We start from the raw sequence: 25,568 nt of genomic DNA on the forward strand, positions 1-25,568 counted from the left end.
TTAAAGACCTAGAAAGGCGCAATGTCTGTTTTCTCTGAGAAATTTTTATTGCTGTTTTCCTTTTTTAGTTTATCTATAATCCATACACTAAAAAAAAATCAAAGATTGAATATTGAATACGAACTTATGTTGCAATTCTTGTTAACAGTAAACTGTAAAAAGGTTATAAAACTCTAACCTAGAGTTTATTAAATGTATTGAATTTAAAGGTTGTTTTATGTGATAGGTTGTAACTGTAGCTTTCAGCTCACGTTGAAGATAGTTTTATTGAACTATACTTAAAAGATTAAATTTTGAAAAGGGTCTTTGATTAAATCCATAGAGGAATTAAAATGAAATGTCAGTATATTGCTGTGTATAAAGAACGCACATGGTTTTGTATATTGCATCATTCACCAGGTAACATTCTCCAGGTTGTAAGAATAGCTTTGAGAGTATATCAGTGGATACCTGTATTCAATATGTTGAATGAAAGTACTTACTTTATATCTATAACTATTGAAAAATTTGTTCCTCATTTAAATGAATATGATTTTATATATTTATATTTCAGGCTACTTTACTAGAGTTTGGCTGGAGAAATTCATTTAAACAAGTATCTCTTGCCATAGCACACTGCATATCAGCCGCCATTGAAGGTTTTGTCACAAAAGTTCTCCAACAGGAACAAACTGAAAGGACTTCAGCTGCAAGCTACACTATGAATCTTATAAATGTCCCACAACATTGGCCAGAAGGTCACATATTTCCAGAGGAGGAACAACCAAAGAGAGTCGCCAAGGCAAGTATCAGATGAGATCTCTTTAAACTGCTGTGCCCTACCAAGGCATTACTTCATATTTAATCTCTTCCTTTTTGTAAACATAAGAATTGTAAAAGCAGCCATATGGAAAGTACATGGTCCCCAGTCCACTGTTGATTTTCTTCTCTGGTGTCTATAGTACAGAACTACCAAAAGAACCTGTGTCTCTATTCTGAGGCAACCTGAAAGGGTTCTCAGTGAGTTGGGAAGTGCTGGCAGAGCTGGAATGATTGCGGAGAAGTTTAAGAGGTAAAAGGGTTACCAGCTTGTGTTATGGGGAGTTTTAAAAATCTTTCCACCTTTATGAATATCCTGTTCTGTTTTGAAAGTTACTAGAACCTGCCAAGGAGACACAGAGCAATTCAGTCCGGATACTCTGCAGTAAACCCATGTGAACTGGGCAGTCAGTGGTGGGTGTTTGTAAGAGCTCTTCTGTCATCTCCTCTTGTCACCCTGAGGTTCCATAACCCTTCCTGGGAAGCCCTGCTGGCTAGAGGCAAGACTGTGCCTTCAGCCCCCTTCCCATCAAAGAGACCAATACACATTAATAGCAAAAACAGACACAAAACTTCGGAAATACGCTGGCTCCTTAGCCATAAGAAGGTTACACGAGATCGTTCCTGTTGCTTCTGGACTGTTTAGGCCAAACTAATAATTCTATGTATTGTTTAGTAAAATGTTTATACGTGGAAATGTAGGTGAAGAAAATTAGATGACATTCAAGAGTAAGTGAAATTAATATCAAGAATGCATATTATTTTGAGTTCTGCTGATTACACATGGAAATATTGTCATGTAAAGCTGGCTCGTGAGTTTTTCATAATGTCTGTCTGGTGAGCATAAGGTTTGAAGGTTATATATAGAGAGACATCATTTTGGTATTTCCTTGTTTGACATGAAATATTTAACTTTCTACAACTCAGAAAATGATTGCTGTAAAGCTGCGTCATTATATTTATGTTTGATGCCAAATTCATTATTTAGGAATTTGGCTCCATTGTATATAAATTACATACTGCTGTCAGAATACAAATAACTCAGTGCCACATTTATTTCTACCTAGTTTTGTTCTGACATTATGGAAAAGCTTGATACAATGCTTCCACTGGCCCTGGCATGCCGAGATGATTCTCCTCAGGAAATTAGAGGGAACCTGGTGGAGGCCTGCTGTAAAGTGGCAACAGCTGTCCTGGAAAGACTGCGGGAGAGAGGCACGGAGGTTCCTTCCAGAGCACCTCTGAAGAACCTGCACATCATCCTGTCCTCGGCAGTGTATATCTCACAGTGGTTCATGCACTACGATAATCTGATGAAAGAGACAGCTAAGAAGTGAGTGTCTCTAAATGAATTTGATGTTCATGCTTAAGGAAACACACTCTTCAGATTTCACAGAATTTAAATGTTGACAACTATCACTGAGGAGCACAAAATAGTGGTGGATTATTTTCATCTTTATTAGGAAATGTTTCAAAGGTCCAATATGAGTCCTATTAAACAAACGTGTAGGTACTAGCAAAGGCAATCTCTACTGGAGACGTGCACAAAGTTATGCCAAGACTAAATTTTACCCGATCCTTTTCCTAATGTACATTACATTGACCACATAGAAAAGGAAAATCAAACTGGTTTCTGTCCTGCATATAAACATTCGTGAAATCCTCACTTCTTGCTTCTGCTTCCAGTCCAGCAGGCTGGTAGGAACTGCCAGAGTAAATAAATGCATTTCAATCTATGCTGTGCCTGTGTAAACATACTGCAGGACATCTATTTAGTAAGAAACTATCCATAATATTTGAAGAGGAAGCATCTGCCAATCTTAATTCTCATGCACTAGTAGTCTAAAAATACAATATGTTTTCTGTATAGAGATAAAAATTGCCACGGGTGCTATCAAGTGGTCTTTTCAGTCACACACGAATTTTGTAAAGCTTACTATGGCTCCTTGAAATGAGCAATGAGGACTTGCCAGTCCAGGGCAACCCAAGAATCTATTCTCAATTCTCTATTGAACCTCCAGTCTCTGAAGCTATGAGAGGCAGAAGTGTGATATAAATAGCTGAAGATAAAAGTGAAAGAAGTTTGGCTCGGTGTAGGATACAGTTATGTTTTTTCTTTAATTCTCATAAGTCGTCAGATGTTGTGATTCATACTTGAATTTATAAACAAAATATGGCAGAAATAACTTCATTTCAGTAGACTATTCTAAAACAGTTCATAAGATAATTGGCATCTACAAAATTACAATTTTTAAAAAGTAGTGTGTATGAGTTGTGTGACAGCTTTAGAACAGTTCATTCTGACAAGTGTATGTTGTTCTCCAGTAACAATGATAACCTAATGCCTAAATAACGCACTGATCTCTAATAATAGGCTTACGAAGAAGACTTTTAGTTTTGAATGATGTATTGACAAAATACAGTTTGTCTGCAGTTGAAGTGCATATTTGTAGAACAGCAGATGTACGTTTCAAAGGACTTGCAAAACAAAGGCAGGCTCCCCCCACCCTCTTTTCTTTTGGGAAAGTGAATGTGGATTCAGCCTTCAGCTTTGGGAGGAAATGAATGACTGATATCTAATAATGAAAACCATTTGTAGTGCTGGGGGTTGTTACCTCCTACTGCACAGGCCTTAAATCTCTGTCTCTTTGATCATTCCCTCTGAACAGACCCATATTCCTGGTGCCTGTCCAGCGATATCAGGAATTCATCAGCACTGTACAGTTTCAGCTTACGGACTACTGCATCAGAGTTTGTGCTACGAGCATTTTACAGGATGCCGAGAGCCACCACTGGGAGGACTACAAAGCTTTTTATGAGGTGTGAAGCTAAGTTTACTATTCGGCCTTTTTACACAAATATGTTTTACTGCCTACCTGCTTTCTGGCTAATTAGAAACACGAGCTCCATATTACTAAAACACGAAGCCTGTTAGGATAATATTTTTTAAATATTGAATTTGTATTTAGGAAAAACACTGTCTTTAGAAACCTGAAATAAATTAGACATCAGAACTTCCCTTCTGCTTAAAAGTAAAAATAACTTAATTTGAGTTGCAGGATTGCAGCACTGTCTGAACCAGGGCATAATGAGATTCAATGATAACTCAGAGATAACAAGACTGGCTGTATCCTTTGTGTCTCTCCCACGCTACCGGTTCCACATGTCCTTGCACCTTGCCTCGGTGTGTATTTCCATCCCGTTTGCTAAATGCTTATTATGAAGCAGCCTTACGGTTACGTTTACTTTTTACTTCTCATCAAGAGCACATTTAAGATGCGTCTCACCATTCTGAATTTCACTATTTTCATTCAGCTTATTTTGAAATCCCAAACATCTATCGAATGATAGCCAAATAATCCCCAATATTTTCGTACTGAAAATCAATTAAAATTTTCACAGTCGGTCTTCACTAGTTTCTTTTTCACAATATCCCACAGATTATACATAGACTACATAATATTTGAAATTAATTCCGTGCAAGTGTAAAATATTTATGTATCTTTAAAATTTTTTGAGCTTTAAAAGTTTCAATGACTTTCTTAGCTTTTACATCGCACCCTTTCTTCTGAGTAACATCTTACGGTCTTCCTTTTTTTCTTTTTTTTTAATTGTCTGTGCCACTGTGGAATGAGTAGAAAAGGAGAGTGGGCTTTTTATCAGCAATCACTCTTGCCATTCCTTGGCATAGGCAGTATTTGTGACTGAGATATCATAGGTGCCGTTAAGACAGAAAAACCACTAATAAGAAACTCTTAAAGAAGGTCCCGTTCTCCTCAGGCCGTCTCTTCTCTCCTTAAAGCCCTTCCCAGGGACTTTTCCTCTTTGCAAGAGCCTCCATACATCATTTTCCAAACTCAGTAGACTTCAGACATTAGTGGTAGCAGTGAGCAGAGTGAAAGACAGAGGAGCAACAGTGCAGCTGGCACCTGAGGTAAAGATGCTCTCCCTCTCCTGGCAGCCTTGCACACTCTTCTTGCCTTGACATAAACATAGAGACAGAAAGGCGAGCGATCCTGTTTCAGACTCTTTCAATATGTCTACAGGTACTAATGAACAATTTTGTATGATGTTTTCAGCAAGGAATGGATATTACTTTGTCACATACTCAGTATATTTGTTTCCTCTTATGCAAATCAAAGACTAGAACAGTTGTGCCCTGTAAATAATAAGTGTATGTGTTGAGAACCTGTTATTGACTTACTGAGTATTTACAAAAAAATTACCACATAACAAACACACAGCTCTTATTAGATCTTATGACAAGGCTTTAGCTTCAAAGACAGAAATAAAGAGACTACTACTCTGTGATTACATAGTACGTGATCTTCCTTATACTTACGTGGTCAGTAGTTACAATTTAATTGCAGTTAATGGTTGTTCTTTGTGTGTAGAGGGAAAAGAAAGTGATCCTGTTTTCCATTTACCAAAAATAAGATGGTTCAGAAAATAGCCTCGGTTTTAAACTGTTTTGTCAAGTGGTGTACCTGACATGGTCGTGTCTCACTTATCAACTCATTTTTTTCCTCCTCTGCCATGTCAGCTGATTTGGGGAAAAGGACTATATGAGGAAAAGCAAGATGATGCATGGCTGATTGGAAATGAAGGGTTGGACAGGGATCTCAGAGAAACTGATGCCCACGTGCACACAGCAAAGTAGAGAAAACAGAAAGAAGCTACAAGCTAGGGAGTGATGCTAGTTCATGCTTTATGATAGAAAGTAAAGTAGACACATGAATTGCTCTATTCTAAACACATCAGGCTGCAGGCTGCAGAGAGCCAGGCCCTTTGCATTGAAGCGTTGCTCAGCTGGCACAGTGGGTACTGAGATGGCATGTCTAACATTAAGATGTCTGTGTAGTTGACAGATGCTCGATTTTCGTAACTCGTGTTTTCCAATAGTCAAAGAGTAAAGAATTATCTGTTCAGAGATAATGTTGAGTGGCTTCCACAATAAAGCCCAGATGCTTGTTTCCTGATATATACTTTAAGCAAATGCTCACATCTGTTTACATTATAATGGGTTTACAATGACAGATGTTTACTACAGAATACTTTTGAAGTGACAACAAGCAGGGAAACAGGTCAAAAGATAAAGTCATATTTAGTTTAACAGAACCCCTGCTGCTTATACACCCATATTGAAATTGTCTTTGTTTAGGATGAATTACTAAAACAAAGAGTGTTTTAATGAGACCTCCATAGAAGCATGAAACACTTTATAGTTTTTAAAATATATGTAGTACGTTTTGAGCAGAAAACAAATCTCTGTGCTAAAGAATAATTATGAACTGGTTTTCTGTTTTTAAAATCATGGCAAGTCTTGCTGATCACACTGATATCAGCCACATTCCCCACTGCCAGTGCCAGCATTAGCCAGTGCCAGCATTAGCCAGTGCCAGCATTAGCTGGACTCAAGGTTCCTTTCACTTACAACATTTGAGTAAATCAAGCTTTGAGACTCCTCTCTTAGTGTGACAAGAGTTCGTACATCATTCCACAAACCAAATGGAGAATTAAGTTTGCTTTCTTACTCTTTAAGTAGTTTTTAGCTCATCTAACTGGGAAGTCAGAAACCACCTACTCAAAGTCCCTTTCTGTTTGAACTTAACTCTAATACTTTCAAGTCCAAGTTTCTTACACAAAGTATAGTAGTTCGTTTCTGAAAATCGATCACTATTGTTTTAATGACTACAATATTGTAGTAACCAATGTAACTTTCAAAATAATGCCATGTGAAGAAATGCCTGCACGAGAAGCTAGTAAACTTGGGGTTATGAGAACAGTGTGCTTTTCTTGCCTGTTTTATGAGGCAGGATTTTATTTTGTAACACAGAGGGGCCTGGAACTTGTTAAGTAGCTCAGCCTGGCTTCAAGCTTACATCAATCTTCCCTCCCTAGCCAGTCCAGCACTTGGATGCGGAGACCCATCTCACCAGGCAGCAGCAGGTATTTCTTAGATAACATGTATTTGAAAACTATGCTAGTGGACACAGCACATTGCAAAAGAGAAATATTTAGGTATGAAATAGGAAAACTTAATGCCTTATGTTTTGATATATTAATATAATCAAATTAAATTTGAAGAACCCATTCTATCCTTCCTATTTCAGATAAGCTTTTGGTTGGGTTTGAGGAGATGAGGTCAAACAGCTGTCACATATCCCCAAGAGCATATTACTAATTGGTGCTTGCCGTGAGTCCGAGTCCTTTCCTTCTCTTCCTACCTGCTCCTTTTGGCCTGGCCACTGTTGGTTCCTTCTGACGTCAGGCAAAAGCTAGCACATAGACAAGGTCTTTGGAGGAATGGGGGAAATGAGAATTTGACACCTTGAAAGTATGTAAAAATGTTAAATGATGATAATATGGGCCTAGACTTTACAAAATGGAAAATTAGATTACTGTTTATTTATTGCTAGTATAACCTATTCTTAAAGCGCCGTTGATGAAACAGCCTGATGTACTCTTCAGTAGTTAAGCACCACATTTGGTTTTGGGAATGTGCCCAACATTTAATGCACATATTGTTTTCAGTCCTCTTGTTCCATGAGAATACAGAATCTGAAAGAATTGTAAAATTAACTCAATAATACTAATTGTCTCAGAAATGTACCTTCATGAACAATCCACACAGATTTTAACTTCAGAGATCAATATGACTTGTTAAACAGCCACAAAGCTGATACTTAAAAATACATTTTAGAAGGCCGGCCAGGACCTGGTGATTCAAGAATGTGCTAGGCTGAGTGCTTGTGGTCTGGATATACACTAGAATAACTGACTCACAGTTGGAATAAAGCATATGTTAATTTGTCAATAGGATGTTTAGCATCCTGTCTAAACCTTTCTTGGTCATCTTGTATGGCAGACTCTCTGATGATTTCCTTTCAGCCTGAACTAATTAGGTTCATAGGAAGAACACTGACATTTTGGAAGATGTTATTACTGTTGTTTAATGTGTGGTGATTTTGCCAGGGGGAAAGATGTTCCTTCGCCATCCAGATGTGGCATTACTTCAGCTGGGCTCTGCATCACGATCTCTGGACCATATTGCCCCCTAAGCTGGCCCAGGAGATTCTAGCCGAGCTGCTGGAGAAATCCTTGGGTCTACTTGCCTCCAGATATGCTCGGGCCCACCCCAGTCCTAGGAGAACTGCACAGATAAGGTAATAAAACATGCTGCTTTGCAAGGAGACTGGGATCAACTTGTAAAGCAGAATGTGGTTTTCGTGCTCGAGACAAAACACATGTGTTTGGTGCACTTGTAATCTCTGAGAAGAGAGGTACCCGTCCTTAAATCTGAGTCACGGAGGTAGGAAAGTAGATCTTGGATCTGAAAGATATCCCTGCACCTAGACCTTATAGTTGCATGCGAGCACCTTTGCTTGTGGGAAATGTTTCCGTGTGTGACTAGGTCAAATATACACAGTAAGATAAAAGCAAATTAAGACCCTGTAGCATCGCACAGCAATCAGCAGCTAAGCTATAGTGAAGACATGAGGTTGACTCCCGCTCCCAGGCAACCAAGGCATTTTAGCATTTTTTTTTACTTATTTGCTGTACTTATTTTCCAACGGAGTGCCTACTTTTGTTAAAACCCATACGTGGGTCACATGTTTAATTCCAGCACTTGGGACGCAGAGTCAGGCAGATCTCGGAGTTTGAGGACAACCTGGTTTACAAAGCACACTCCAGGACATCAAGGGCTACACAGAGAAACCCTTTCTGGACAAAACAAACAATAAACATATTGTCCTGGCTTTCCCTTCGTTTTCACTTTTGCCCCTCTGTATATTACTGAAAGCCAACTGAAGAAAATGGGAAATTGTAGAAAATGAGAAGCAAAAGACACTAGGTTTTAAATAAAAGATTGAATTAAAGTTTAATTCTAGTGTTTTGATAGTGAACGTAATACAAACAAGCTTAATAACGACAGTGAGCAAAGTGGAAGCAGCCTTTCGTTTTCTATACACATGGTCTATACTGTTTAAGCCTGGGTTGATGTATGAAATAATATTTTCAGATGTAGTTTAGAAGGATCCCACAGACATCAGAGACTTCCTTTTGTCTTTACTTTTGGCAGGAGGACTCATTTCCTAAAATCATGTTCTTAATAAAGCACACTGTGTAAAGCACACTGTTGTGTAAAGCACACCACTGTGTAGAGCACCCCACTGTGTAGAACACAGCACTGTGTAAAGCACAGCACTGTGTAGAGCACGCCACTGTGTAGAGCACAGCACTGTGTAGAGCACGCCACTGTGTAGAGCACGCCACTGTGTAGACCACACCACTGTGTAGAGCACCCCACTGTGTAGAGCACCCCACTGTGTAGAGCACACCACTGTGTAGAGCACACCACTGTGTAGACCACACCACTGTGTAGAGCACACCACTGTGTAGAGCACACCACTGTGTAAAGCACACCACTGTGTAAAGCACGCCACTGTGTAGAGCACGCCACTGTGTAGAGCACACCACTGTGTAGAGCACACCACTGTGTAGACCACACCACTGTGTAGAGCACGCCACTGTGTAGAGCACACCACTGTGTAAAGCACACCACTGTGTAAAGCACGCCACTGTGTAGAGCACGCCACTGTGTAGAGCACGCCACTGTGTAGAGCACGCCACTGTGTAAAGCACACTGTGATTTGAAGGGCATTTAGGTCCTCCCACAGTGTTTCGTAACTGTGGTATTTTGTACAGGCTGTTTAGAATGATCAAACTGTTTAAAAATAAATTGAACTAAAAAATAGTGGAACTTTGAAGAATGGGTATAAAATTCCTTTTTAGAGGAAAGAATACCTTCTCTTTCTAATGCACCATAAATCACTTTTGGCTGTTATGTGGCCCATCATTATGAGATATTTGTAAAATCAAATTTGGATTTACTCTTAGAATATGAAATAAGTAATATATTCAATTAATTTGTAGTATTATAGAGACTTTGGCTTATGTTATAAATGATTGGACAAAAGTATTATGCAAACTTAGAATTATTGTTTCTAATTCTTCTATATAAAATATAAGGATATTTATATTTGAAAGGTTAATACAAAAGTATTATTGTAGAAATCAAAATGTGTGTGTGTGTGTGTGTGTGTGTATCTTGGACTAGAAACTATAAACAATTTCAAGTAAATAAAGCTAAAATTAAAGCTTTCTAATGTTATAATTAGCATTAGTTATTATACTAGTCTTCATATAACATATATATGACTTGTGCATGTGTTATACATTACACACAAACACACATATTTTACATATTATATTCATGGATTGAAATATTGGAATTCAAAAATACGTAAAATTAGTGTGTATTGATTACAATAAAATGTACTTAAAATTTAAACAAAAAAACCCACATGGGCAATAAAAATAAAATATTTATGAGAGTAAGATAAATAATGCAGTCTTCTTTCACAAATAAACGTAACTTTAGGAATTTCTGAGTATTTAGGCATTTCAATTTGTGCTTGTTTGTCATGCCTTCTTACCTCCCTTTCTCAGGGAGAACACGTTACGTGACCTTATGACTTATTTCTGAAGAGTTACTTGTGGATGAGATGGATACATGTTCTGCTGTTAAATATTGACCTACAATCTGTACGTGTGTGCGTGCGTGGGTACCTGCATGTGTATATGCAATAGCACATTTTATTATCAACCAGCTCCTATTTTGCTCACAGTAATTTCAAGACTAGCTCTTGAGCTTCAGGAAGAGAATTCTGATAGTACAAAGCAAATATTTTTAACAAAATATTCCCTATATAACAATTATTAAAGAGGAAATCATAAATTTGTGAGGGAACACAGGAGAAATTGGAGCAGGAGGGAGGTGCAGGGATTATTTTTATGCAGCATTCATTATGAAGTTCTCAAAAAATATTAAAACAATTTTATTAAAAATCAAAACATTGTTAGAACCCCATTGCAGCTCTTGCCATTCCTAAAAGTAATGACATTAGGGGCCATCCATAGGCATTCAATGGTGGTTTTGGTGCTTCTTGGTCTGGGTATATCTATGTAGATATCTCTGATATCCAGCCATCTCTTTCCATTCCTTCATAAGCTTATAAAAGACACAGATTAAAATGTATATGCCAAGCAAAATCACTATTTTATTTAACATGATTTTTTCTCTCTCTTTCCAATAGACTTGATATCACAGCAATCTTAATATGTACTGAGAAAATGTTGTGGTCAGTTTGTACCTCTGAACAGGAAATTTTGAATCCTCATAAGTATAACCACCATAAAATTTTTAAAATCCATATTCATTGCAACAATCTCTTCACAACATTAGCAATTTTGACATCACCATTAACAGAATTATATAAGTAAGTATCAAATACATTTTGTTTAACTGAGTTACTGTCATACTTGCTTATTGGACTCTATATTAAATACCAATTAAGTACTCTGAAGTATATTCTCAATATCATAAATTGGAATGTTTTATAAACTGAACATGAACCAATGCTCAAATCTATTTAGTCACTCAGGTGTGTTTTGTGTCTGTAGGTCCCATTCAGTTAATATATTTTAAGCTTCACCTTTTTGATTTTCTGTCTTTTGAAACATTCTTGCTGATATCAAAGATAAAATTTTTTTATTTCAGTCTTCCTAGTGCTGCGGTGATGAACTTCCACAGTCATGCCAGGGAGTACTTTTCACAGGGGTGTGTGTGTGTGTGTGTGTGTGTGTGTGTGTGTGTGTGTGTGTGTGTAAAATACCTTTAACTTTCTAAAGACTCATTTTTAATTATGTATATATGTTGTACACAGATGGGTGCTGGTCCTGTGAGTCCAGTAGTTGTCAGATCCCCTGGAACTGGGCCTCAGTAGTTTTCATTTTTTATATATTATAATTGGATCTAATTTTAATAAATATTTTTTTAAATCTAAATGTGCTCAAATCTGAAAGGGATTTAATGGCCTCAAATTTTCAATAGATCTGGCATAGACTGTAATAAATAATAATGGTAAGTATAAGCAGATAGGTGTTTGTATTGGAAAAATACAATATTTTTCTTACAAAATAAAGTTAGTAAAAATATAAAAATTTCAATCTACTTTTAATTGCAAGTTAGCTTGATTCTATGGATAATATCATAAACTTTGGATAGACCTTATGAGCAGACTTTAGGGAACAAATTTCTAGAGTGTACACAACCAACAAAATCACTACTTCTTTAACATGATTTTTCATATCCATTTAAAGTGAAATTAAAAATACCTCTCCAATGTTTCTTTCTATAATAAAAGACTATATCATATATTCTTACTTTATTGAATAGTAAAAGTTTCCATAATTTTTTATTTAGGTTAAAAATTAAGCAGAATTTTTCTTTGATTAGGCTGATGTGCACATTTTTATTCTGAATGTATTCTCAGACTTACATGATCTACAGTCTAAGAATAATTAACAACTTCATTTTCAGTCTCCCTACTTCAGCTTGAAGTATAGCCATTACTAGAAGATTCTTTCTTCTTGCAAAACAAGCTGAGAACTTGTTTTAGAAGCAGAGAACTCTTTTAGAGAGCAGAACAGTGAGTAAACCACCATAAGGTTGAAATTATATATAAACGGCTTATAATATAAAAAGTTTAAATTTGAAGTCCCTAATAAATTCTAGTGAAATAAACTGATTTACCATAGATGAGAAAGTTGGTGTGTTCTCAGTTCAATGGGTCAGTTCATCTCAGAAAAAAAGCCTTGTGAAAACCAGGAACAAAGTTGACAAATTTCATGGATTCGTCATGGTGAAGCAATATTGAATTTCATGGTTTGTCACAGATGAATTGAAAGAATATAGCCCCCAAATGCATTTGTAAAACAAATAAATTATGATCACGGATTGCATATTTTAGTTAATACTGAAACACACAGTCATTATTTTCAACCTATGGCCTTCTTTTACATTTAAACTATGTAAATTCTCAAATCTCTGTGATTTGTGCATTTGTAACCTCATACAGCAAATTTAAATTGCTAATTTCAACAAGGATTATGGAGTATGCTTTTCTAAACACTGCCTCTAGTTTTTCTTATTTTAGAACATAGGCCTATGCCCCTTTTGTGGATGAGCAAAAATCTAAATGCATCCTCATGTTTTTGATAGTTCTCAGTGCAAAAATATTCACAATGTTTATCTTTTCATGTTGATTCAGTTTTTGTTGGTTAACTAGAAGATAAATCAGAGCTTTAAAATGTATTTTGATTTTTGTGAAAGGGAAATCTTTAAGGTAGTGTCTTCTTCGCCAAGGAGGGAGACATGTGTGTTCTATAAAACACTATTGGCTTTTGAGCTGCTTTACACAGCTTAGATAAGAAGTTGTCAGATTATTAACATTCTAAGAAGGCTTTGTCTCTAACTCACGATAAAAATTAATCCATATGCTTTCAAGACTTGGGAAAGGAAAGTAATGATAAGAGGTTGATAGTATTGAATTTCTTTGAATTGTACCTGCCATTGTCTCTTGGCATGCATGTACCTTCCATTGTTTCTTGGCATACATGTCACGCGTGGTAAGAAGGGAACTGCCTTTGTTTCAAGTGCTTCTCACAGATAAGCTGGAAGTGTGTTCATTCTAAGCCTAGTGTAGCATCACTAAATCCCAGGGCAAGAACATATGATTTTTAAAATCTTTTCAGGAAGAATGAAACCTAATAAAAATGTGTGCTCTTTTCTAAACTTCCCCTCATGAATTTCTGGTAGAATGTTGTGAAAAGCACACTTTACATTTGGCCTGCAGGGAAAAGATCTGCTGAAACATAAAACACCTATGAATTTTCTACACTGCTTGTTGGTTGTTCCTTTGCGGAGGTGGTTACGCATAAGCATACTCTCTCACATACACACATTCACACATATGGCCCTCTACACTGAAGTTTACTTGTAGACTATTTGTTTTAGTTTGTATAACAAGTCAAAAATTAGTTCCCAAAGGGGCTGGAGGTATGACACACAAGTGCACAGGAGCATTTGAGATCAGTTCCTAAACCCCTATTGTCCCAAACCAAAAGTGTTTATTCCAAGAATTTAGACAAATGAACTTGATTTCTGTTAGGACAAAAACAAAACACCATTGCCTTCTTAAGTACCATGATTATGTGCAAGGATCACAACAGTGAGCTATTAAGTTATCCTCAAGTAATTTTAGGAAAGATTGATAAATTCTGAATGTTAGAATTAAATTCTACTTATCCAAAATATTTTGATATGCCAAATTTCCTAATTGTAAAAAGTTGATGTAAGTTGGCTGTCTCAGCATTTAATAAGATAAAGGAAGGGTGTTTCAGAAGTGTCGATATGCCAGTCAAAGGCTAGTATCGTATGATAAAGGAAGGGCGTTTCAGAAGTGTCGATATGCCAGTCAAAGGCTAGTATCGTATGATAAAGGAAGGGCGTTTCAGAAGTGTCGATATGCCAGTCAAAGACTAGTATCGTAAGAAACAGGACAGAAGGTCCCACACTAAGCTAAAGAATAGCAGATTCATGTTGGAGTTCATTTGAGATGACTCATATGGCTTTTGAGTCACTGAATCCCAGAGTACTACTTAGTACAGCAGTACCCATATTTCTAAAAACCATGCTAGTGTTAGGTCCTTTTAGATTATGATCTTAGTCAATATGTATTGGCCTAACTATTTCACAGTCCCCCATAGTAGGATATTACTACAAGGAAAACATATCCATATCTGAAGAATGAATGACACAATTTGAAAAACTGGCAATTGTTTAAACTGTTGGGTACAACATATACTCATGTGCAATGTTAAGCATATAATCTCATGACCCAGCAATGAGAACACATATACACATAATAAATAAAAAATATAAATATAAATTGTATGGGAGTAGCATGACAGCACTTTTCTCACTAACACAAAGTAGAAACAACCCTCACACCCATAAGCAGACAAAAAAGGGTCAGCAAAAACATAGAAAGAAATATTATTCTTCAATATTTTGAACACAAAAGCATTATGCTGTGAACAAACAGATAGACATCCCTACATTAGAAGCACGAAGCATAGGCAGATCTGTAGATAGAGTCTATCAGGGATCACTAGTGGTTAAGAAGAGAGTAGAATGAGATGCAAATGGATATGTGGGCAAAGCCTTTCTTGCATGTGAAAGAAATGGTTAGTTGCCTGTATATGTTGTTATAATTGAATTATATATCTCAATAACGCTGCTAACATGAATCTAGGTTAGCCTGGCATAACTCCACATGCCTAAGGCTAAGCCAAGAGTATTTTAGGGTTTTTGTTTGCCTGTGCTACATAGCAAGAACTTATCTTAGAAAGGAAAAAAGTATTAAACAAGAAATAAAAATATTGGGGTTGGGGATTTAGCTCCGTGGCAGAGCGCTTGCCTAGGAAGCGCAAGGCCCTGGGTTCGGTCCCCAGCTCCGAAAAAAAGAACCAAAAAAAAAAATTAAAATTGGCCCCTTCCACCCAGTCCTTTATTCTGGAAGAGACTATTAGCTACTCTGCTCCCCGGAAGACATCATACCCTGAGGCAATCCAGAAGATGTACTGCACTCAGAGCATTTGGTAAGCACCCTCCAGAAGTCCCAGAGCTGCTGCTGGGAGAGGACTCTGGGACCCATCTCCCCCTACAATTCCTGCCTGCAGAATACCACTCCCCTTTCACCCAGTCCTTTCTGCTGGGACAGACTGCTAGTTAGTCTGCAGCCCAGAAGACACCATACCCTGAGGCAGCCCAGAAGATTCTCTATACTCACAGCATTTGATAGCACATCTTGACCATCCCAAGAGATCAGCTGCACTCAGGGCATCTGACATCACAGCCACAATCTTCCCAGGACATCCACTGCACTCAGGACACCACAGCTTGAAGGCATCTCAGGAGTTCCTGGAAACACAGGGAAACTGGGCAACCAACACCACAGTCTGAAGACCTCCCGGGGGTTCTGTGTCATGCAGGGCAACTAATCCAAAAGACAGATGGAAAGCCTCCCTGGAGTTTGCTGCACACAGGGAAACAGAAAACCCAGTCTATAGCACCGCCTGCCCCACCCCTTAGAGAACACCTTCACACAGGACAACAACTTGACTGCTCCTCTGAACACCCAACAGTCTGAAAGCCTCCCAGGAGATCTGCTGCAGCCAGGGCAACAAATCAGCAGCTTCTATGCCTCTCTGAAAACCCTCCAGTTGGAAGGACCCACAGAAGGTCTGCTATAGCCAGGGCCACGGGCCTACTAGGAGACCTGTAGCAATCCAGGGACAAAAGAGGCAGAATCCAGACAGAGTCACCGAAACCAACAAATGCCAGGGATAACCAGATGGTGAGAGGCAAGCACAATCCTATCTCATGAAGTTGATAGAGTCCTTTAAGGAGGATATACATAACTCACTGAAAGAAAAATTCAGGAAAACACTGGTAAACAGGTAAAAGCCCTTAAAGAGGAAACCAATAAATCCCTTACAGAAATACAGGAAACACAAACAGGTGAAAGAATTGCATAAAGTGGTCCAAGACCTAAAAATGGAAGTAAAAACAATAAAGAAAACACAAATGGAGGCCAACATGGAAATGGAAAATCTGAGAAAGAGGTCTGGAATTAGAGATGCAAGTATCACCAACAGAATACAAGAGATAGAAGAGAGAATCTCAGGTGTAGAAGATACCATAGAAGAGATCAACACAACTATCAAAGAAAATTCAAAACATAAAATTCTCCTAATCCAAAACTCTAGGAAATTCAAGACACAATGAAAAAAAACAACTCTAAGAATAATTGGACTAGAGGAGAATGAAGATTCCCAGCACAAAGGATCTGAAAATGTCAACAAAATTACAGAAGAAAACTTCTCCAACCTAAAGAATGAGATGGCCATAAAGGTGCAGGAAGCCTAAGGAACACCAAAGAAATGGAAACAGAAAAGAAAATGCTCTTGTCACATAATAGTCAAAACAGTAATTGTACAAAACAAAGAAAGAATATTAAAAGAAAGCTGCAAGGGAGAAGGGCCAAGTAACATACAAAGGTAGACCTATCAGAATTACACCAGACTTCTCAACAGAGATTATGAAAGTCAGAAGAGCCTACAGACTCCAAGAGAACACAAATTCCAGCCCAGGCTATTATACCTAGCAAAACTCTCAATCAACCTAGATGGAGAAACCAAAATATTCCAGGACAAAAATAAATTCAAACAGCATCAACCTACCAATCCAGCCCTACCAAGGATCCTAGAAGGAAATCTCCAACTAAAGGAGGGTACATACAACAAAGAAAAAACAAGATATTAATCATCTTTAAAAAAAACAAAAGGAGAGAATCTCATACACATAATGCTATCTATAACAAAAACAAATATCTGTCTTTAGTATCTCTCAATGTCAATGGACTCAATTCCCCAATAAAAAGACAAAGACTAACAAACAGCATATGCAAGCAGGATCCAGCATTTTGCTGCATGCAAGAAACATACCTAGTCACAAAGACAGGCATTACTTCAGAGTTAGAGGCAGGGAAAAAAACCAAGCAAATGGTTCCTAGAAAGAAGCCATTCTAATTTCCAAAAAAGTAGATTTTCAAGCAAATTTATCAAGAAAGAAACTTCATATTTATCAAAGGAAAAAATTCACAAAGATAAAGGCTCAATTATGAACATCTGTGTCCCAAATTAAAGGGCATCCACATTCATTAAGGAAACCTTACAAATGTTAAACCACATATTGAACCCCTTACAATAATAGTGGGAGACTTGAAAACCCCACTCTCAGCAATGGACAGGCCATTGAAACAGGAACTAGACAGAGACACAGTGAAGATAATAGAGGCTATGGACCAAATGGATTTAACAGGTATTTACAGAACACCTCACCTTAAAACAAAAGAATATGCCTCTTCTCAGCACCTCATGGTTCCTGCTCCAAAATCGACCATATAATTGGTTACAAAACAATGCTTAATGGATACAAAAAGATTGAAGTAATTCCATGCATCCAATCAGACCATCATGGCCTAAAGCTGGTCTTTAATAACAGCAAAAAGGAATCATACACATGGAAACTGAACAACTTTCTACTCAATGATAACTTGGTCAGGGAAGAAAGAAATTAACGACCTCCTGGAATTTAATGAAACAGTTGATACCTCATACCCAAACTTATGGGAAACAGTGAAAGCAGTGGTAAGAGGAAAATTCATAACACTAAGTTCGCCAGAAAAGAAACTGGAGAGATCTTACAAGAGGAAATAAACAGCACACCTGAGAGCTCTAGAAGAAAAGAAGCAAACTCACTCAAGAGGAGTAGACGGCAGGACATAGTCAAACTCAGGGCCAAAATCAACCAAATAGAAACTAAGAGAACAATATAAAGAATCAAAAAAAAATGGTGTTGGGGATTTGGCTCAGTGGTAGAGCGCTTGCCTAGCAAGCGCACGACCCTGGGTTTGGTCCTCAGCTCCGAAAAAAAGAATAGAAAAAAAATTTAAAAAAAAAGAATCAAAAAAACTAAAAGCTGGTTCTTTGAGTCAACAAGATAGATAAACCCCTAGCCAAACTTACTAAATGGCTCAGAGGCAGTATTCCAATTACCAAAATCAAAAATGAAAAGGAAGACATAACAACAGAAATGGAGGAATTTTTTTTTTAAATTATCAGATCTTACTACAAAAGCCACTCAACAAAACTGTAAAATCTATATGAAATGGATGGTTTTCTAGTCAGATATCACATATCAAATTTAAATCAAGAGCAGGTAAACTATCTAAGCAGACTTATATACCGTAAGGAAATAGAAGTCATTAAAAACCTCCCAACACTCTCGAACCAGGCAGCCTCATCCGTGAACAACGCAACAATGGCCAAGATTAAGGATCTGGACCTGCGCGGCAAGAAGGAGGAGGAGCTGTGAAACAACTGGATGGTCTGAAGGTGGAACTGTCCCAGCTTCGCGTGGCCAAAGTGACAGGCGGCGCCGCGTCCAAGCTCTCCAAGATACGAGTCGTACGTAAATCCATCGCCCGTGTCCTCACTGTCATTAATCGGACTCAAAAGGAAAACCTCAGGAAATTCTACAAGGGAAAGAAGTACAAGCCCCTGGACCTGTGACCCGAGAAGACGAGAGCTATGCGCCGCCGGCTCACCAAGCGTGAAGAGAAGCCGAAGACCAAGAAGTAGCAGAAGGAGCGGCTGTACCCACTGCGCAAGTGCGCAGTCAAGGCCTGAGACGGCGGCAATGACAATAAAGTCCAAAACTGACAACAACAACAACAACAACAACAACAACAACAACAAAAAACAAACAAAAACAAAAACAAGAAAAACAAAAACAACCAAAAACCAAAAAACCTCCCAACCATAAACAGTCCAGGGCCAGATGGATTTAGCTCAGAATTCTACCAGACCTTCAAAGAAGACCTGATACCGATATTGTTCAAACTATTCCATACAATTGAAACAGAAGGAACACTACCTAATTCATTCCATAAAGCCATAATTACTCTGATACCTAAACCACACAAGGACTTAACCAAAAAAGAGAACTTCAGAACAATCTCGCTTATGAATTTTGATGCAAAAATACTCAATAAAATTTTTGCTAGCCAAATCTGGAAACATATTAAAACCATCATTCACTATAGTCAAGTAGGCTTCATCCCAGGAATACACGGTTGGTTCAATATACAAAATCCATTAACATCATCCACTATAATAAAAACACAAAGAAGAAAAATCCTATGATCATCTTTTTAGATGCAGAAAAAGCATTGGACAAAATACAACACCCCTTGATGTTAAAACTGTTGGAGAGATCAGGAATTCATGGCCCATACCTAAATTTAATAAAAGCAATTTACTGCAGACCAACATCCAATATCAAATTAAATGGAGAGATACTTGAAGCAATCCCACTAAAGTCAGGGACAAGACAAGGCTGCCTGCTCTCCCCATATCTATTCAATATAGTACTCAAAGTGCTAGCTAGAACAATTAAGAGAACAAAAAAGAGACCAAGGGGATACAAGTTGACAAAGAAGAAATAAAGGTATCACTATTTGCAGATGATATGATAGTATACATAAGCAATACCAAAAATTCTAACAGAGAACTTCTCCAGCTGATAAACAACTTCAGCAAAGTGGTCGGATATAAAATTAACTCAAATAAATCAGTAGCCTTCCTTTATACACATGATAAACAAGCTGCAAAAGAAATTAGGGAAACAACATCCTTCACAATATTCACAAATAATATCAAATATCTTGGAGTAACTCTATCAAAGCAAGTGAAAAATCTATATGCTAATAACTTTAAGTCTCTCAAAAAAGAAATCAAAGATCTCAGAAAATGGAGTGATCTCCCAGGCTCATGGATTGGCAGAATTAACACAATAAAAATGGCCATCCTCCCAAAGGCAATTGCAGATTCAATGCAATGCACATCAAAACCCCAGCACCATTCTTCAAAGACCTGGAAAAAGGAATTCTCAAAATTCATCCGGAAGGGCAAAAATGCCAGAATAGCGAAAACAATTCTTAACAATAAAATAACGGCTCGGGGAATCACCAACCCTGATCTCAAGCTCTACTACAAAGCAAGTGATAAAAAACAAAATAAAACAAACAAACAAACAAAAAATGCACGGTATTGGTACAGAGACAGACAGGTTGATCAATGAAAATAGAATTGAAGACCCAGAAATAAAAGCACACATGCACACTTGTTCTTTGTCATAGAAGCCAAAAATATATAATTGAAAAAAATCATCTTCAATAAATGGTGCTGGTCTATCTGGCTGTATGGAAAAAAAATGAAACTAGACCCATATTTGTCACTGTGCACAAAGCTCAAGTCCAAGTGGATCAAGGACCTCAACATAAAACCAGATGCACTGAATCTAGTAGAAGAGAATTTGGGAAAGAGTCTTGAACTGATTGGCACAGGGGGAAATTTCCTAAAGAGAATTCCAATGTCCCACACTCTAAGATCAAGAATTGATAGATAGGACCTCTTGAAACTGCAAAGCTTCTGTGAGTCTGTGACTATGACTTAAGGGTATACTCCATAAGACAAATAGGCAACCTACAGATTGGGAAAAAAATCTTCACTAACCCAACATCTGATTGAGGATTAATATCAAAAATATATAAAGAACTCAAGAAACTAACCACCAAAACAACAAACAACATAAAAAATGTGGTATAGAACGAAACTGAGAGCTCACTACAGAGGAATCTTGAGTGTCTGAGAAGCACCTAAAGAGATGGTCAAAGTCCTTAGGATCAGAGAAATGCAAATCGAAACGACCCTGAGATTCCACCTTACACCAAACAGAATGGCTAAGATCACAAACCTCAGGTGACAACACTTGTTAGCCAGGATGTGCAGAAAGAGGAACACTTCATTGTGGTGGAGATTGCAAACTGGTAACAACCACTCTGGAAATCAGTATGGAGGTTGTCTAAAAATTGGAAATATATCTACCTAAAGACTCAGAAATGCCACTCTTGGAAAGATATCCAAAAGATGCCCCACCATGCCACAATGGCACATGTTCCACTAGGTAGACAGAAGCTTTATTTGTGATAGCCAGAAGCAGGAAACAGCCCAGATGTCCCACAGCAAAAGAATGGATACAGAAAATGGGGTTCATTTACACAATGGAATACTATTAAGCTATTAAGAACAAGGACATCCTGAGTTTTGCGGACAAATGGATGAAACTAGAAAATATTCTGAGTGAGGTAACTCAGAAACAAAAGGACATGCAGGGTATGTACTCATTAATAAGTGGATATTATCCAAAAAAAAAAAAAAAGAGTACAGAATACCCAAGATACAGTCCATAGAACTCAAAAAGGTCAACAAGCTGAAGGGCCCAAGTGAGGACGCCTCAGTCCTAATTGGGAGGGAGAAGAACGCCACTACAAGAGGGGATGGAAGGAAGAACCTGGGAAGAAAGGGAACAGGTAGGGAGAGAGAGGAACATGATCTGGTATTGGGTGCAGAAATAGGAATGAATACCTGAGAGCCAGCAGAAAGAATGGAAACAGGCAAGTTCAAGAGGTAGGAGGTTAAGAGAACCCTTCAGAGTGTACCAGAGACCTGGGAGGTAAGAGACTGAGGATTCAAAAGGAGGGACCCTAGATGGAATGCCCTACAGTGGGGAGAGGGAAGTTATAGAGCCCATCCCCAGCAAAAAGACAGGGCATCAAATGAGGAATGGGGTTGCTATCCCACAGTCAAAACTCTGACCCATAATTTTTCCTGTGTGAAAAGACTGCAGGGATGGGAATGGAGAAGAGCCTGAGGAAAAGAAGGTCCAACAACAGTTGCAAAGTGGGATCCAGCTCAAGGGGTGGCCCCAAGACCTGAAATCATTACTGAGGCTATGGAGTGCTCACAAAAAAAGGACCTATCATGACTACCCACCGAAAGACCCAACAAAGAGCTGAAAAAGGATGATACAGATATGTGCACCCAACCAGTGAACAGAAGCTGCTGACCTCTGTGGTTGAATTAGAGAAAAGCTGGAGGAAGCTGAGGAGGGCAACCCTGTAGGAGGACCGGCAGTCTCAATTAACCTGGATTCCCGAGATCTCTCAGACAATGGATCACCAACCAGGCAGCATACACCATCTTTGATGAGGCCCCCAACACATATACAGCAAAGGACTGAAGTGTCAGGATTCAGTCAGAGAAGATTGACCTAATCCTCAAGAGACTGGAGTCCCCAGAAAGTTTAGAGGTTTTGGGGGGAGGGTGTAGGGGGAAACATCCTCGTGGAAACAGGGGTTTTGGGAGGGGGTAAGGGATGTGAAAATGTCAGAGGGTGGACCGGGAGGGGAATAAAATCTGGAATGTTAAAAAAAATAAAAAGAAATATTTAAAATTTGGGAGAAAAGTATTTGACAATGCAAAATTATTCCCCCAAACACATTTCTTACCCTGGCAAGTTTGTTCAACATGTAGATCCATTTGTATGCTTCTGTCTCAGTATTACTTGAAGTATCATTTTTAAAAATCTAATATCTTTGTTTGTGGTCCTAGGAAATGTCTGGGCGTTAGTTTTGGAGACAGCCTGTATGGTGAACTCTCGTTTAGCTGGCTCTGCTGCCCTTGGGTTTCAGTCTGTCCTCTCTTCTCAGCAGATGTCCTATGTTCAGCCTGCCCTTTCAGCTTGCTCTTTACACAAAAACATAAATTCATCTTCCTGTCCTTTTAAGCACATGGTCTGGCAACTTCTACTTATCCCGTTTCTCTACCCTTGACCCAATGTGGACTCTGCATTTTGCTAGTCATTTTCTAACTTACAGTCATCTTTTTTTTTAACATCAGAGTGTTATTTTTCATTTGAGAAATGCAAGCCAGTGGCCAAAGCAGTAGAGGCAAATACCTTTGACTTTAAGTGTCTTACTTTGACACTTACCTTTAAACATCGTATGTCCCAGAGAAAACATGCTTTTATTGCTTGGTTGGTTGGTTTGGTTTGGTTTTTCTCCAAGACATGATTTCTCTGGATAAGCCTGGCTGTCCTGGAACTCATTAAGTAGAGCAGGCTGGGTCCAGACTCTATGATCCACTTCCTCTGCCCCCTTCTCACTGGGGTGGAAGGGGACAGCCCACCTCTGGCTTGGTTGGTTGTTTGTTTTTCTCTTGAGACAAAATCTTACTAGGCTGGCCTCAAACTTACAAATGGCAGTTAACAAGAAAGAGTAAAGCAGTGATGTGAATTCTATTTAGATCTCAAGTGTTGGATTGGACGGTGTCTATTTATTTGTGGTTGCTTGTGGGTGTCGGAGCATCAGAAAGGCCCACGTCTTTAGTAGCGTATGTTATCACACAGTTTCAACCGAATTCTAGTTTCAAGATTGTGTTTTTTTCATGGATATTTTTAATTGAACATGCCTAATATCCCAGGCACTGGGCTATACACAAAAGATTGACCTGACACCTTCACCTTCCTAGAGCACTCTCTGTTGAGACGCCTTAATCCCGTCCTGGAGGTAACTCTGTTAACATCATATTCTGAGAACCTCTCTGCTGAGCCTTCAGCCAGATTCCAAGTGACACAAGCCAAGCATAAATCCAGCTAAGTCTTTTTAGCCTTTGGTTGTTCCCACTTCTGCACTGCCTTGGATTTATTTTTATCCCAGTTGCATAAGCCCAGGAGCAAGTCTATTTGTTGGGAAAGATGAAAACTGGTAAGAGAGTAACATGCATGAGAATCAAAGAAGCAAAAGAAAATGAACCTAGGCTAGAGTGTCCAGGGCGATGGCTTGGCCAGGGTAAAGGCAGTGTGATGTGAAGAAGAATGTGTCCTGGCCTCATGCTGGAAATGAACAAGGCATGTTTATGCCCCCAAGCAAAGCTGTTTACATTCTGATAATCTACAGAGAAGATGTGTATTCTTCCTCAAACTGAAATCACTTAGCAATTTTTATGGAAGAGACGAAGGATTTCAAGAATGCAGAATGTGTGTGTGTGTGTGTGTGTGTGTCTGTGTGTGTGTGTGTCTGTGTGTGTCTCTCGTGTGTGTGTGTGTGTGTGTGTGTGTGTGTGTGTGTGTGTGTGTTGGGGGTGTCAGGAACACAAAAGATGCACCATAGAACCAACTAACCTGGGCTCATAGGGGCTCCCCGAGTCAGTACAGTCAGGGAGCCTGGATGGTCTGACCAGGTGTGGACATATACATTACAGTTGTGTAGCTTGGTTCCTGTGGGACTCTAACAGTGGACGTGGGGGCTGGCTTTACTCTTTCATCCAACTTTGGAATCCTTTTCTTCCTCCTGGGTTGCCTTGACCAGCCTTAATACAGCAGAGGTACCTAGTCTTATTACAACGTGTAGACCATGTTTAATTGATATCTGTGGGAGGCCTGACCTTTTCTGAATAGAAATGGAGGAGGAGTGGATTGGGGGGGGCAAGTGCTAGGAGGGGAGGAGAGGAGAACTTGTGTTCTAGATGTAATATATGAGAGAATTAAAGAAATTATGTTTTGGAGAAGATATGACTTTCTATATTTTAGGGTAGTATTTTATGCTCTGATATCAATTATCCAGAGTATCATCAGTTTTAGCTGTATACTGAAATGTCATTAGAGGTTATCTACTAATAGAAAGTTCATAATCTCTTCCTCCCATTGAGCTTGCAGACCGATTTTTCACCCACTTATACTCTCCAGAATAATGAAACTAATTTGGGCTCTTGCTGTGGAATTAAATGCTCACACTGATCACATCCCCTCTGAGACCATAAACATCTGCCATGACATCCTGTATAGTTAAATAACCTTACTCCTGCCAGGCCCAAGAATCTGTGAGATCCTGACAGAAACATCTAGCCAAATACTGCTTTCTTTGGTTTTTAATCTAAGAAAATTTGACAACAGTTAATTATCACTCTATTATTAGATCCTGTGATTATTTTTTCTGCTGTTGATGATAAATTGCAAGCGGGTAATTATTTAGACTACTAGGAATTTCACAGCAGTTTTGAGATGTTTGTGGGCCTTAGTTTTTTCATGGCATCTTGTGGTCTTTCTCATGCCTTGCATTTTCTGAAAACGCTTTGACACTGAAACACTGTACTTGATAAGCATTAAGCTCCCAGAATCCACATTGTAATATCTCTATCCTACAAATTGGAAGATGAAGGTTAAATAAGTTGCCAAAATTAATTAATTATTTAGTTAATAATGTCTATACAGGATCCAAACTGTGGTCCATTTCCCCTACATGTAACACTTAATGCTCCCAAACAACCTCAGCTTC

The 25,568-nt window shown here is 38.4% G+C and overlaps 1 protein-coding gene and 1 pseudogene across 12 annotated transcripts in view; both read left to right on the forward strand.

Annotated features, from left to right (window-relative positions):
• Positions 1 to 25,568, forward strand: part of Kiaa0825 (KIAA0825 homolog) — a 561,100-nt gene that overhangs the window by 143,702 nt on the left and 391,830 nt on the right. For all 11 annotated transcript variants that reach the window (NM_001419450.2, NM_001446612.1, XM_087617477.1 and 8 more), the window contains 5 exons: positions 554 to 781; positions 1,866 to 2,131; positions 3,468 to 3,618; positions 7,774 to 7,964; positions 10,959 to 11,141. In NM_001419450.2, coding sequence (NP_001406379.1) covers positions 554 to 781; positions 1,866 to 2,131; positions 3,468 to 3,618; positions 7,774 to 7,964; positions 10,959 to 11,141 — 1,019 coding nt within the window. The remainder of the gene's footprint in view (positions 1 to 553; positions 782 to 1,865; positions 2,132 to 3,467; positions 3,619 to 7,773; positions 7,965 to 10,958; positions 11,142 to 25,568) is intronic.
• Rpl35-ps3 (ribosomal protein L35, pseudogene 3) lies at positions 18,638 to 20,392 on the forward strand (annotated as a pseudogene). The gene has a single exon (XR_015673402.1). The product of XR_015673402.1 is annotated as a ribosomal protein L35, pseudogene 3 (transcript).

This window comes from Rattus norvegicus, chromosome 2 (assembly GCF_021556685.1).
Source record: "Rattus norvegicus strain SHRSP/BbbUtx chromosome 2, alternate assembly SHRSP_T2T, whole genome shotgun sequence".
Lineage (NCBI taxonomy): Eukaryota > Metazoa > Chordata > Mammalia > Rodentia > Muridae > Rattus > Rattus norvegicus.